The sequence below is a fragment of the Lepisma saccharinum genome, chromosome 13 (assembly GCF_977018435.1).
Source record: "Lepisma saccharinum chromosome 13, izLepSacc3.1, whole genome shotgun sequence".
Lineage (NCBI taxonomy): Eukaryota > Metazoa > Arthropoda > Insecta > Zygentoma > Lepismatidae > Lepisma > Lepisma saccharinum.
The window spans coordinates 45,118,208-45,134,053 of NC_139241.1; the positions used below are offsets into that span (position 1 = coordinate 45,118,208).

The 15,846-nt window shown below is 35.7% G+C and overlaps 1 protein-coding gene across 1 annotated transcript; it reads left to right on the top strand.

Annotated features, from left to right (window-relative positions):
- Positions 1-13,818: 13,818 nt before the first annotated feature.
- LOC145996766 (protein CFDP2-like) lies at positions 13,819-15,614 on the top strand. Its single transcript, XM_083133298.1, has 3 exons — positions 13,819-14,487; positions 14,629-14,862; positions 15,603-15,614. Exons 1-3 carry the CDS (start codon positions 13,819-13,821, stop codon positions 15,612-15,614), a joined length of 915 nt encoding a protein of 304 aa, XP_082989424.1.
- Positions 15,615-15,846: the final 232 nt, after the last annotated feature.

Sequence of the window (15,846 nt, forward strand, 5' to 3'; positions counted from 1 at the left end):
GGGTCTTTACAACCTAGAAATGTTAGTGCCTGTATGTACAAGTCAGGAACTCCTTACTAGAGTAGTACACCCTTCCGATCTTATTCATCATGTCACATGCCACTTAACGTAGCAGAGATATTTAACTCAGATCCTACTGCTTTGCAACTAGTTCATTAGAGAGGTCTTTCTTATAAAAGCGTCCACTTCACGTTATAAGTTTCTGCATCAGAGCGTGACCACAACACAGCCACATGCTCCTTAAAAAAATACAAAATTTAAGTAACTTTATTTTGAATCCTAATGGCACCATTTATATTGTTGTTACTTTTTCAGAAATATAATTAATAAATGCAGAGTTTGATACAGCAAATATCTAGAATTTAAACTAAACAATGGAGCCACATATATTTTGTTGATTCTTTTTTAACAAAAGAAAATATACATAATTACTTTCATCAAGCGAATTTTCCTCACGTAGCTACCTATAGTTCTAATACGAAACTACTGAAAAGTCAGAAGTAGTGTCATCTATTAATGTAATTTGTAAACTACAAAATGGTGGTAAATATATATTTTCTGTTCTGTAGCTTTATGTGTTGTGAACGGCATGATCTCTAAATCATGGTGTTTATTGGATGAGGAAACTTCTGTAACGAGTGCTGTGTTTATGTAATAGAAAAACACAGTTACTAAAAAAAAAGAATATCTGAAGTGATAACTTTTATCATCAGTTCTGTAGATTCGTAATTTCATTGATGTAACTAAAGAAATTGTAAGAAAATATTCAAATTCAAATGTTTACGGCTTCTTGCCACATTTGGCACTCTGATACTAAACGATTCTTGTTTGCTTTTTATTATTATTATTATTTATTTGCTTTATTTTATTTCGCTTTTGTGCCACTTTTGGCTAATTGTGAAAATGGGAATGAGTAATGATATGATGAATTTGATGAATAGACACTCATAAACATTCATGCCCAGGCCGAGAGTCGATCCCGGGACCCCGATGTGCTAACCACTCCGCCACGGTGGCCGGCACTTTCATTTCTTGGCCATTTAGATTTATTAAAAGTTTACTGTTTGTTTTAAACGTCTTGTTCAGGGCTGATGTTTAGTTTTAGACCTCAGAGAGAGGTAACACCATTCATTCTCATGTTGAATTGTAGTTTTTTTTAAAAACAAAAAAACTCGTGCTAATAGCACTGTGCCATGTAGGCACATTTAAGGGGGTACGGGGTAGGGCCGACACATTTTTGATCTTGGACATTTTGGAGGTAAAGCCCCAGGTTTACTCCATGCTACCCTTTTATTTTAGACTGAATGAGCCCAGGAGCCGCTTTTTTCGGGGATAAGGCTGGAGAAATTCCGACCCAGATTACCCACCACGGAAATTGAACCCGCGTCTCCGTGTGGCAGTCAGACGCCCTACCCAATAGACCACCGCGTCCTCTCGATTTTTTCCCACCTTCACCTTTTTACCTAGAAGGCTCAAGCTCCACCTGTCCCCCTGGTTCGGAGCCCTTGCATCCATGGAATGTAGTTGCAGATTGAAACGAAGAGATTTAAAATTAGGCATCTCTCTGCCCCCTTCCCATCGTTGAACGCGGGGTTTATTGTTTCACACCGACAGCATCTGTCCGTAAAATCGAAGCGGTGAATTTCTAAGGGGCTAATTCCACCTTACACTTGATTTACGGAGACGTGGCTGCGATTCTTACCTGCACATGGATCTTTCTGTCACTTACTTCTTGCTGGTATCGGAACTTGATTCCACGTTCATTTAACTAGTGCAAAAATATTTTTTCAGTTTTTTCAAAACGAAACACAAGTTGGAAAAAAATATACTCTCATTTTTAGGACGCGACAAGGGGGCAAGAATACTATTTTGCACCCTCGATGATGAGTGGGAGGCGAGCACCCTCTGCCCCCTCCGGTTCCGATGTCCCTGGGGAGGGGTTCAAACAAATGCAAAATATGAGATGTAAATAAAAGAAAAAAAACTGATGTAGTTCTGATTCTTAACCAACAACTTTGCTGCGGGATAAATTGAGAGTCTAACAAGAGGGTGCAACGATTGATAATGTCGTTACAACGATAAGAAAGTTTTATTATAAAATTATGCGAGAAAGTAGTTGTCTCTACATGAGCCAAAGTGAGGATTCTGCCCCCCATACCATCCTTCTTTGCGCCCATGGGTGTTTCGCTCTATAGGTTTTTTTGTGCACGTTACGCGTATGCAATCTTGTTAAGAGTGTTGGAATGGAAGTGGGAATCGAGGCAATGACAAATATTTCCAGTTCTTGCAGGATAATATTGCAATTCATCAGCGCCATACATAAAGGATAATGTGCGAGATGTTCGGGAACCATTCCCGAGAACTCTGCTCACTCAAAGAAGAGGAAAGAAAGGAAACTGACACTTAAGTCTGATATTTTCTTTACTTGGAAAGTCGTACTCATACATAAAGGAAACGAATACCTGCAGCTGGGGGTGCACGGTCTCCTCCAACACTAGTTAACACTAAATTAGAATTTCGCAACTTGCTACTGACAAACGATCATTCATATAGTCACACTCGAGCACTAACTTTTCCTTCGACTCTTCGCTTATTATATAGGCCGTCCTCGCGGACGTCAGGCCATCATTCTTACTTGCTGACTTGTCATCAGACAGGAAGCGACATCAGACAGGTCAAACTTCCAGTAACAAAACGTGAACAGTTATCTTACCCTCTGCCACACAAAATACCGCAACGGTAACTCATTATTACCATTTGTAATTAGGACTTTTCAATTTAGAGGCATCATCGATGGCACAGTGGTAGCGTCGTCGCCTTATAATCAAGAGGTACCGGGTTCGATTCCCGGTGGAGGCGCATAGTTGTAAGGATCCCACTTTAAGCTATAGGTCCACTCCCGATTAGCCTTTCTGTGCATAAAGTGGACTTTAAACAACAATTCAAATTAAATTCAATTTAGACACTCTGTATGATCACTGAACGTTCTCCATTAAAAGTCCTGATCTTAATTTACCTTCAAGTTGAGTAAACGATATGCATACTTATCACGGCAAAATATATATGAATGGGTCAGTCATTAAAGAGCATAGTTACACATATCAATAGAACACATGTTGGCTCTCTAAAGCAAGTGTTAGTGCCTGTAAAAGTCAGCAAGTCCTTACTAGAGGACAGTGTCCCTCCTTCCGTCCTCGCCACTTCTTGACGCCATTTGGTACTTGGACATAGTTAGCTGGGGTCCTAGTGCATTGTACCTACCCGTATTTTATTGTAGACCTTGTTCTTAATCTAGTTCTCGTTGCTGAAGTTTGAGTATAGAGCACAACCACGGCACAACCATAATATGCTCTTACAAAACTGACATTTTCTAGTTTTGGTTTGTTTATATAGTGTTTATATTATCGTTACTTATTCAAAAATATAAGTAATAAATACGAAGTTTGGTACTATAAATAGCTATAACTAAGGCTAAGGGTTATAGCGAAATTCTCTTTGCTTATATGCTGTTAATGAAAATAAAATCAAAACTAGTTTTCGTACTAAACAGATTTTTTCACATATCTACGAATAGTTTACTTACAATAATTTTGAAAGAGCATTTGTTTGGCCATCTATGAATGTTATTTCTAAACTACAGAATAGTGGTGAATAAATTTAATTCTTGTATCTGTTATCCGTTAGTTCGTATGAACTTTCCAGCCTGATCATTACCAGTGCGTACTTAGAGATCGGTTTGTTCATCGAACTCTCCAGCCTAACTATTGCCTATTTTTGAGGGAGCAGGAAAAAGGAAAATGTTTATTATCCATTTTGCCTAAGCTCATTTCACCAAACATGTTAATAGTTTATATTTTCCTGGAAATGAGGACTTGTTCGAAGAAAAGGTTTATTATCCGAATTTAATTCTTCTGCTCTGTAAGATTATTCGTTGTCATGGGTGGCGCCTGTATCTGTACACTAACAGGGGTCATGGTATGAAAATTCAGCGTCACTTCGATTAATTATTATTATTACTAGTAGCACCAGTAAAAGAAAACTGATAAAATATTCCTATGTTTATAGTATTGTACTTGCGTCTTCTGTCACTATTAAAGAAGCTCTCTCACCTACACCGCATGATTATTTCAGCGCTAACTAAAATATTCTAGGATTGATCCTATATCTATTTTCATCTTGTATCTGTTCATTTTCATCAAGATAATATTTCTGCAAATGTAAAGTTATAGTTTTATACATTGAATTACATCATGATTCATCCATAAGTCGTTTCGTAATAGTGGAAAAAATTTGTGGGCACTTATAGCAGGGAACACATGTCAAAACCATTATTTTCAAAGCCGAATTTTTCAAATAGTTTCTTCTCGGACGGGAATTTATATCCCAACAAACTGCTTTGATTCTTATCAAATTACGTGGAATGAAATGGTCGTTTACATTACTTGCCATTACTTCCACTGGAGAATTAAAACATCTGTACAGATTTTTACAATTTTTTCACTTTAATTCTCCATCTTGTTCGCCATGTACTACGTCATACCGTGTTTACATGTTTAAACGACAACTTAAAACGCAATGTTCTGGTTTGTTGCAAATGTTGCGAATGAAAGGGACTTTGTGAGACGTTTGGGACAAGCAAGTTTTTGTCTGACTGTGCTACCGTTTGTTGTTTTTACACTGAAGATTACAATTATTACGTTTCTCGTGATGGGTCGTAATGATCTCAACATTGGAACTGATTATAGTGGGAGAGAAGTCTGACCTTTTTGTTATTCTGCGACATCTTTCTATGGAAGTGAGTAAAAATCCTATCTTCGTTTGTACGCATTATAAATTTGACTTAAATGACTACTGAATAATTGGACATACATAACAATTCCTTAAATACCGTTCTCGTCGCATTCCTACGTAAAAAATGTAATGCATATTCTAAGCAAAGTGCTACTTAACAATGGTATGCAAATTTTTCAATCATACATAGTTATAAACTTTTCGTTAAATTACAGAATGAAATCAAGAACCGAACATATTATTTTATAAGAAACAATATATATTCACTACAGAGTCAAAATACAATGGAAAGTTAGCATAGATAATTATGATGGCGTAGAATTGGATATAATTAAAAATTAATTAATTAAAATGAAAACTTTTATTAGCCCCATAATTCTTGATTTTAACGTTCAAGAAGCCATGATAAATGTTCCTAGGTAATAATACGATATATATAAATTAATATAGTGATTACATAGAACATCTGTATCAATCTCTGTTTTCACACCTCTGCCGAACAGTGAAGGAGATATGAATGGATCTGTCATTAACATATTATCATGGACGTTCGTAGGTTTCTAGAACATCATAGGACAACGGCGGGGTCTTCATAGCCTTGAAATGTTAGTATTTGTAGAAGTCAGCAACTCTTTATAGAGGACAGTGTCCGTCCATCAGTCCACTTCAATTCTTGACGTCATATGCAACTTTACGTAGCAGAGAGCTAACTGCTTCGAAACTAGTTGATTGTAGACCCTTTTATTTTTTTAATGAAGAATCTAGTTCATCTATTCCATCTGGGCACAGCCATAATATGCTCTTTAAAAACACGAAACCTCCAAGATTTAGTATTTCAATAGCTTATAACTGGATAATAAACCTTTTCAAACAGGCCTCATTTCCAGGAAGCTATCAACTCGCGGCAAGCCACGGCACTTAGCGACCTGTTGAGTGAGATGAGTTAAGGCAAAATGGATAATAAACCTTTTCCTGCTCCCACAAAAATAAGCAATAATTAGGCTGGAGACTTCAATGAACTAAACGATCTCTAACTACGCACACTTCAAAGACGAATAGCTTATAAATTTATCGTTGTCACTTAACAAAAAATAGTATAATATAGTGTAAGTACAGTACGCGATATTAGAAGTGGCTAGAATAATGTCCAAAGATTGCATCAAAATTCCCAGTTCTTTAGAAACATTGAAAAGAAAAAAATATTGTGCATATAGTGAACTTAAAGTACCAAATCAACCAACTAACAAACATCTAGGAGCGGGGCTAAATGTAAACTCCTGTAGATACAATTACTTTATGTTTAACTTCGGTTGCAATACTCTTGATGAAATGGTCAATGTTTACTTCAGTTTCGTTCTTCGGAATAGAGAATTGGGCTGGTTATCCAAATTGTGAAATTTGCAGCGAACTACTATTGTGATAAACATTTACATGATGCTTTGTCCAAAAGTTGTTTCGTAATAGTGCACACTATTTGTGGACATTGACAACGTTCAAGTGTTCACGTTCAAAAAACACGAAAGTGATCAGACGCTCTGAAGGTCGTATAGCCCGTTTTGCGGGGATTGCTACATTCCAGGCGTGTTATCATTAGTGTTACCATGCAAATTGTCCATCGATATGTTCGTGCACTTTATTTGACCCACTAAGAGCTTCAAGAATTAAGATAGTTCCTTGTGAAGCCATTTTTATGTGAAACGTGCACATCTCGTTGTTCGTTTGTTTATGAGTGCATAACAATAGTTCACCCGTATATGCTCTTACAAAAATGACACAATATGTACTTTTCACCACGAAATCTTAAATACCATGTATATCACTCTTATTTATACAGAAATATAATTAATAAATACAAAGTGTAATAATAAAGTGGTAAGAACTAAGCCGAAAGTTTGCACTCAGATACATTTTGTTTATATGCTTTTAATACGAAAATAAGTCAAAGTTTCTTGTACTAAAAACTATTTCTCATCTATCATACACCGATAGTTAAAATACAATTTTATTTAAGTAAAGAGGGCCTGCCATCTATTAATGATATTGTAAATTGCATAATGGGGAAGGATGAATTTGACTCCTCCACTCTGTGTTCTATGGTTTACTATGAAGGGTGCTGAATTTCTATCACCGACAAACACTATCACTCAGATTATTATTAATAGTAGTTTGCAACATTGGTACAAGTGTTTGCAGTATTAAATTATTCTTCTGAAGGGCTCGATACCCGATGAAGCCACATAGTGTTTCGGATCCCATTTTAACTTGTATGTCCAGTCCCAATTAGCCTCTCTCTGCATAACGTGGACTTAAAAATAAACTCAAATAAACAAGTTTATTCATCGTTAAGATTACAATATTGCAATAGAATAGAATATTGTCGTCATCAGTACATATATAAAACATAATACAAGAATAGCATAAAAATACACACGTAAATAAATATGTAGGGTGAGTATGCTGAAGATCGTCTTACATGGATTAAAAATTGTAGAAATTTGAATCATATTTTGAGTGCAGAATAAAGTAATCTATTGAGTAGAAAATATTTTCTCTAGGCCACTCTTGCAGACACTTCATTTTCTCAATGGTGCAACTTTCTAATGAATTTCAGGTCACACATATTTAACCTATTCTCTTGCAACAACAAATGTATTGAGATAATCACGATTCTGGTGTCATTTTAAAGATTAAGAAATAAACTGATTGTTTTATTCCGTTGTAAATTTCAGTTACGCTGTTCCTTCAAAAGTTATTCCGGAACAAATATTTCGTTCTGCCTATGCAGGATTACAAAGCTTTAACAGGTTATTGTAGGAAAACAGTTAGAAGTAAGGAAAAACATTGTGTGCAAAATTATTTCTTATTATTATCCTTTTAATGTTTACAATAACATAAGTCTTTCCTAGATCTACTATAAGAGAAGGCATGGCCATTTCAAAGAATCGAAGTATAATAATCGGGCGGCCATGTTGAGTCTTGTATTTCTCGTACACATCTGCTCCTTAGTAATTGCTATTATATAAATTCCTGGTCTGTATCTTAAATTACAACCCAGGTAACACACTGTCAGGCTTGTCAAACTGGTTGATACCCAAAATTCAAATGTTTGTTTAGTCTGATGTACTATAGCTGAGAATTGCTTTTTTTCCAACATGGCGACCATTATAGTAAAACATTTGTTTTTTTTTTAAGCTACCGTTGTTGGGTTAGAATTCTCCTTCATATATGAACCTTAGAATCTCTTACAAAAGATTAACAACTCAAGAGAGCAAGAATTAAAAATGCGTCATAAGCATGAGCGAGACAAGACGATTTGAGATCAACAACAGCATTAAAAGGTACATGTGTGATCCGAACAGATGAAATTAGAATTTAGTTGCCTTTTGAAGAAAAACATCCGCCATCTTGGATTCAAATGCAAATTTATACTGGTAGAATGTCTAAAAATGTTTGTTCTAATATGTTTTCTAAATGTGTAAAGTTTCACACCTTTTATATCTTGTCATTTCAGTCTCATTCGTACAGTCAATGACAAATAAAGTAGCAGGCAAATTGTCCATCGCTATTTTAATTCTATTTCACTTATTGTTTTAAGGAATGGAATTCAGTGTATGCTAAGCAGATGTTGTTCTCTACGTATTGATGATTTGTTTCAATTACTTATCATCACACTGTGGAAAACAGACTGAATGAAAATGGTGATAGACCATTCACATGTTATTAATTTTGTCGTTGGATATACGCCCTCATGATAAATTTGTAAGGATATACATTGCAATTTGGAGAATCTTATCAGCCAAATTGTCCACCACCGAGTTCCATAAAATGTTATTATAGAAGGCTAGGTTCAAGAATTGAAAAAAAAGAAAGTCAAGGAACAATTGACAATCTCTGCACCAGCATCATTAAAACATGGTTCTTAAAAGCATATAGACTGTATTGGTTTACTTTAAGACAAAATTCAATTAAAAAAATTTGCGTGCACAATATGAACAATGATTATAACCGTACGCAATTCAAAGAACAGCAAGGCTATGCTACATTATGGAACACCGTTACTTAGTCACAGCGAGGTTCATATTTTAAAATAAGTCCGTAATGGAAGACACGATAGAACAATTTACAATCCTGTAAACTTCCGTTTAATAGCATTTTGTGTATTTTTACCAATTGCCCAATTTTGAAGACTGGTGGAAGCATGGAACTAAAAATTCCAAAAACTCAACTTGAAAATGAGATAGAACTAAAGTGTATAATGTTCAATAGAAAATCGTGCCTACATTACATTATGTGAATGTGAAGGATATGAATTTTAGACCTAATAAAAGAAGGGAAACGATCCAATAAGAAATTCATAACAAAAAAGTGTGTAAATAATTTTCACTATCTTCGTATGATCAACTACATATTCTTTTCTTCTAAATAATAAAGCAATTTAATATTGCGTAAATTTCAATGACAGAAATCATATTGAGTTGTATGCACATTTTATTTATCTTAAAAATGTTATTTAAAGCAAATTTATAAATATAAAAAGTAGTACTTTTAATGTTCAGTTCGTATACAATTCTCTATCAAATGTCTCAACTTGTATCTTCTCACCTTGGGCGCGGATTTCACTCCACTTGCTGCCGTTTTCTCAGTCAGAAAGTCCTCACAGAACTTGAACTCTTATCGTAGAAAATATCAAATATCACACAAAATACCGCTACTTTTACCCTATATAATCACTGAATTTTGCTCATTAGAAGGTATTGATGTTGGGTGTGGTATATCTATATCAACGTATCACGGCGAAAGAGATATGAATGGATCAGGTATAATCATGGACATTTCTAGGTTTCTAGATTGATTGATTGAGTGTTAAAGTTCACTTTATGCACCCTGTGCCTCCACCAGGTATCGAATACTGGCCCCCTTGATTACAAGGCAACAACGCTATCACTGCGCATCGGGGAGGCCCTCACTAGGTATCTAGAACATCATGAAATACCGATATGGTCATTACACCCTTAAATAGTTCGTTACTGTAACATTGTGTTAGGCGCAGTCATAACATACGCTTACAAAAAAAAAATCGTAGTTACTCTTTTAAAAAAACCATTTAAATTGCATTTATTTCATCGTTACTTATTTAAACATATAATTAATAAATACAGACTAAGTATTACAAAATCTAGTATTAAGTCTAAAATTTTCAGCCAAACATACTTACCTTACATATTTTTAACAGAAGAAAAAGTATAAAAATGCTTTTGAACTAGAAGGAGTTTCCATATAGTTTTCCAATAGTTTAAATACTATGTTAGTGAAAATTAGAAGTTATGCCATCTACTATGCTATTCGTAAACGACAAAATTATGCTGATCGCACAAGTAACACGCAAAGTGAAACAAAACAATCTAAAGCAGTTACAATAAATATGAGCACGTACCTTGTTACAAGATGTATTGGGCAATTCGACAGTGAATGGCACTGTATAGTGTGGAAGTTTTCAGTTTTTCTATGATGCCACACATGAAGCGAGGATAGAATATACAAACAAGAAACCAAAATTGTTTTGTGAACATCCATCTTTCAATAAATCTTGAGGCGCTAGGGACGGCGCGTTAATTTTGTCAAACTGATTCACAACACAGGCAAAAGCGTCAGAATTAGTTGTTGTGGAGTTTCGAAGAGAATAGTAATTTGTTAATTTACCGTGTGTTTTTAATTTGTTTGAAATGTAATTAAAATAATTCAATTCAAGTTTGGAATATAACGGGTGATTTTTTTAAAACTCATGGTTTTCTTTGTTGTGTAAAATTTGTAAATGAAGTATTATTTCCATGCGGTTTGTGGCAAATGAATAAGGAAGGATGGGAGATTTATTGGAGTATGTTTACCGGTTTATATGCATCCCGGGTAATATCGCCCACGTCTCAACAAAAACAGCAAATATTCACCAGTGTACCCAACAATAACATTGAAGTATTGGATTTTTGCTAAAATGAATTAATGAAAATGAGTTCTTTTTTTTGTATTCACTCAGACATAAATAAAACATAAAAATTATAGCACAGACATATGACATAACATCTCACCTTTAAAGAAGGTGCTGAAAGTGTCGACCTCCTTCCTGTAAACAAAGTCGAACACGCCGCTCCATGTTAAGGGCTGTCTGACAGTGTTTCTGCGCTAATGTTCGCAATTTCAGTGATAATGTTCTGCTTCAACATTTCCAGAGATGTAGGGTTGTTTGTGTACACATGTCCCTTTAGGAAGCCGCACAGAAAGAAGTCAAGTGAAGTTAAGTCTGGAGACCTCGGAGGCCACAATCCCTTTGAAATAACCCTATTCGCGAAGAAACTTTCAATCAGTGCCATACTGTCATGCGATGTATGGCATGTAGCACCATCCTGTTGTAAATAACCCTTTGTGAGTTCAATGTCGTCCAAACTTTCAACAAATTCCATGAATATTGCCCTGTACCGCTCTGTGTTCACTGTTTCATTGAAGGAGATTGGACCCACTATACGTGATGCTGAGTCAGCGCACCATACCCCAACTTTCTGTGAGTGGAACGGAATTTCGATTACACTATGTGGATTTTCAGCTGCCCATATCCGTGTATTCTGAGAATAAACATACCCAGAGAGATGAAACCAGGCTTCATCAGTAAGCCACGTTATTTTCAGGATATCAGGATTACGCACAATAAACATTAAAAACCAATTACAGTAATCTACACGTTTAACTTAATCTGGATCCTTCAATTCTTGAACAGCTGTAATTTTGTACGCCCTTAGTTTCGCAGTTTTTGCTGCCTTTTGACATGCTGAATAGCAGTTTCCTGGTTATTGTTGAGAATGACAACGGTGCTATCTACAGGAGGAAACCTAAACCTCCGCACTTGCATCCAAACCCCCAGACCATATAGATGCGAAAGGTACACTGGTGAATATTTGCTGTTTTTGTTGAGGCGTGGGCGATATTACCCGGGATGCATATAAACCGGTAAACATACTCCAATAAATCTCCCATCCTTCCTTATTCATTTGCCACAAACCGCAGGGAAATAATACTTCATTTAAAAATTTTACACAACAAAGAAAACCATGAGTTTTAAAAAAATCAAAAATACGCACATTTTATGTTTTTTCCCTAGAAATATATGTTTCATGTGATATAGGTAAAATTATGGATTTTTATGTGATTACATCGCAGCCATATGGTCGGTCAGCAGTTCTACAGAGTATGGGATATTTCGGAAGCAAGAAAAATATATGTTTTTTTTTCCTAAACATCCACTCCTTGGTCATCAGGCATGATGACATCATGTACTCAAAAAGCGTGAAATATCTTCACACAAAATAGCTCCACGTTAATTTATTATCGAAATTCGAAATTAGGTCGTTGTAAATGGAATATCCTGTATAATCACTGAAGTTTGTCCATTACAAAATGTTAATATATAGTGTGGTAAGTCTATCTTTGTGCTGAAAATTGTAATAGAAATGTGTACGAAGCAGAGAATGAATCAGTCATAGATGGTGGCGGCGATTGGGTTCCAAAACTAGGGGACAAGGTGCCAATACTGGAAGGTGGGAAGGACAGTTTACTTTCCCTTGGTAGACAAGGTTTAGCATATTGCGGTGGCAAAAGTGGCAGTCAACTCACCCCCCCCCCCTTACAATCGCCGCCACTGGTCATGGAAATTCCTAGAGTACGAGGACTTCATAGAACTCCGTGGGATCCTTATAACCTTGAAATGTTAGTCGCTGCGCAAATCAACAACTCCTGTCTACAGAACAATTTCAGTTCATCCATCCGCGCAAACCCTTGACTTCATATGCTACTTAAAGTAAAAAACATAGTTCAAAGCCAAGTACTACTTCATAAAATCATTGTACAAGAGCATAACGACAGCACAGTCATAATATGCTCTCCCAAAAAATGAGATATTTCAACCTGTAAAAATGCTAAAAAAACCTATCACTGTCACGTATTTAGAAACATAATTAATAAATGTGTAGTTTGAAACTACATAAAGCTGTATTTTTGTCTAAAGTTGCATCCAAGTCCACATTGTTTGTAAGATTTTATTAAAGAAAAAGGTCAAACAATATTTTGTAGTAAGGATATATTCCTACATAGCTACTAATAATTTAAATACGATATTATTCAAGACTTGATGTCCTGCCATCTATGAATGTTATTTACACACTATAAAATTGTGATTGGTGAATTTGACTCTACTATAAGATGATTATCATAATTCGTTGCCACAGTGGAGTGTGTTTATTATGGGGTGCAGAAGGGTGCTGTGCTTGTGTCTTATGTAAACCACCGTCACTCAGATGATTATTATAATAGTGTAGTAGACGTATTTCCCATGTAAAATTACTCTAATGATTAAGGTCATCCCCGATAACGTAGTGATTACGTTCTGACCTTGTAATCAAGGGGTCTAGTGTTTAAAATCCGGTTGTGGCAAATAGTGGTTTTTATCTCGATTAGTCTTTCTGTGCATAACGTGTGCTTAAAATAAAACAATAACAAATTTCCCTTATGTTTACTATATTCATCTTGCAATTTTGGTAACTGTGAAGTTAATATCTGATATGAGCATAAAGCAGAAAACACTGGATGGCTACATTATCTTATACTTTGGACTTATTTTATAGCCATAGAAAACGAAAAGCATATCATATTACTATATTGCAAGGTGTGTTAAAATATACTTTCTTACAAGCTTTATTATTACACTACTTATTATGATCATTATTACCGTGTAGATAGTGAAGAGAATTCTCGAGTTCACTTAAGCTTCTCAGAGACAACCCTATACAAACCTGGTCCTCCAGGTTGGGGGTTGGGCGTGGGGCCGACAACCCCACCCTGCAAAAAAATAAAACCGTTGTGAAACCAATGCAACAGCCTCGGATGATGGATGGATGTAATGGAATTCGAACCTGGCGATATTTACGGACTAATGATTTATCACTTGCAACATGGAATGTCAGGACTTTGTTAAGACCTGGGAAAATGAATGAAGTGTCAAATGAGATATTAAAATTTAGGTATGATCTGGTTGCACTTCAGGAAATTAGATGGCAGGGACAAGGAAGAATTGATAAGCCAGGGTACACATTATTTTATAGTGGACCAGAGAGGAGGACCGGACAATTCGGTGTAGGCTTTATAATAACCAAAAAGATGAGAAAAAGTCTTATGGAATTTGAAGCAATTAATGAAAGGATGTGTAGAATACGGTTGAGAGGAAGATTTAGAAACATAACAATTATAAATGCACATGCGCCTACAGAAGAGAAAGATGAGAACGAGAAAGAAGAGTTCTATGACAATCTGGAACAAGCATGTGGAAAGATCCAAAAGTATGATATGGTAACCGTATTGGGCGACTTTAATGCTCAGATAGGAAAGGACAAGAATCAACAAGGGGTTTCAGGGCGGCATACTCTCCCTGCAGAAAACAATGAGAATGGGAACCTTCTTTGCCAGTTTGCTGTCAGGAACAACATGATCATAACAAGTACCTGTTTCGAACATAAAAGAATTCACTTAGGAACATGGAAGGCACCTAATGGAACAATAAGCCAGATTGATCATATACTGGTTAATGCACGTCATGCCTCATCAGTTATTGATGTGAGAAGCTGCAGAGGGCCCAATTGTGATAGCGACCACTACCTGGTAAAATTAGTAATGAGGGAAAAATTGATAGCGGTGCAAAGAAACGAGATGGCCAAGAGAAAGAAGTGGAATATGAAAAAAATGAAAGAAGAAGAAGTTATTAGTGAATATGTAAGTAAGGTACAGAGTAAACTGAAGGAGAAAGAGAATAACAGACTTCGAGTGGTGGAGGAAGAATGGGAAATAATAGAAGGAGTGATAAAGGAGGCAGCACAAGAAACTTTTGGAGAAGAGAAAACTAAAAGGAATGAGTGGTTTGATGAAGAGTGCATACAGGTTATAGATGAGAAGAATAAAGCTAGAGAGAAAATGCTACAGAGGGAAACTCGAAGTAATACTGAGAGGTATAAAGAACTAAGAAGGAAAGCACATAGGGTATGCAAGGAAAAGAAGAAAATGATGTATAAAAAGAAGATGCAAGAAATAGAAGAACTAAATCAGCAAAGTGAAATAAGAAAATTCTATAGAGCTATAAATAGAATGAGAATAGGATTTGAGCCAAGAATAGAAGTATGTAAGGATAAAAATGGGAAAGTAATTGTAGAAGAGAATCAGATACTCAATAGATGGGCAGAGCACTTTAAAGAGATTTTGAATAAAGTGGAAGACCAAGAAGAAGAAGAGCAGTATAATAGGAATATACAAAATAGGGATGGTCATGAGGTACAAGTACCTAGTATTGAAGAAGTTGAATTTGTAATGAAGAAAATGAGTAATAATAGAGTTCCAGGCGAGGATGAGGTGATAATTGAACTTATCAAACTTGGTGGTAACGCATTGTTGGCAGCAATACATAGATTGATTGTAATGATATGGGAAAATGAAACAATGCCACATAAATGGAAATCTGGAATAATATGCCCAATTTATAAGAAAGGTGATAAATTGATATGTGGAAATTACAGAGGCATCACACTTCTTAGTGTGGTCTATAAGATCTTGTCAGGATTGATCAGTGAGAGAATAAAATGTTACACAGAAGATATACTGGGAGAGTACCAATGTGGATTTCGCCCTGGCAGGAGCACTACTGATCAGATTTTTATAATTAGACAGATGATGGAAAAGTTTTATGAACATGATGTGGATTTGCATTTTTTATTTGTTGACTTCAGGCAGGCTTTTGACAGTGTTAATCGAAATGAACTGTTTAAGGTACTTGAAGAGTATAATATTCCCATCAAAATAATAAGACTAATAAGAATGACTATGAGTGGTACTAAGGCACGAGTGAAAGTTTGTAGTAAACTGAGTGAAGAGTTTAAATTCAATGCAGGAGTGAAACAATGGGATGGCCTTTCGGCAGTATTATTTAATCTAGCATTGCACAAAGTAATGAATGTAGTTGATCAAAAGGGA

Coding starts and splice junctions, on each gene's coding strand:
- LOC145996766 (XM_083133298.1), top strand. CDS start 13,819: ATGAATGAAGTGTCAAATGAGATATTAAAATTTAGGTATGATCTGGTT. Junction 14,488..14,628: donor GTGATAGCGACCACTACCTG/GTAAAATTAGTA, acceptor AAACTGAAGGAG/AAAGAGAATAACAGACTTCG.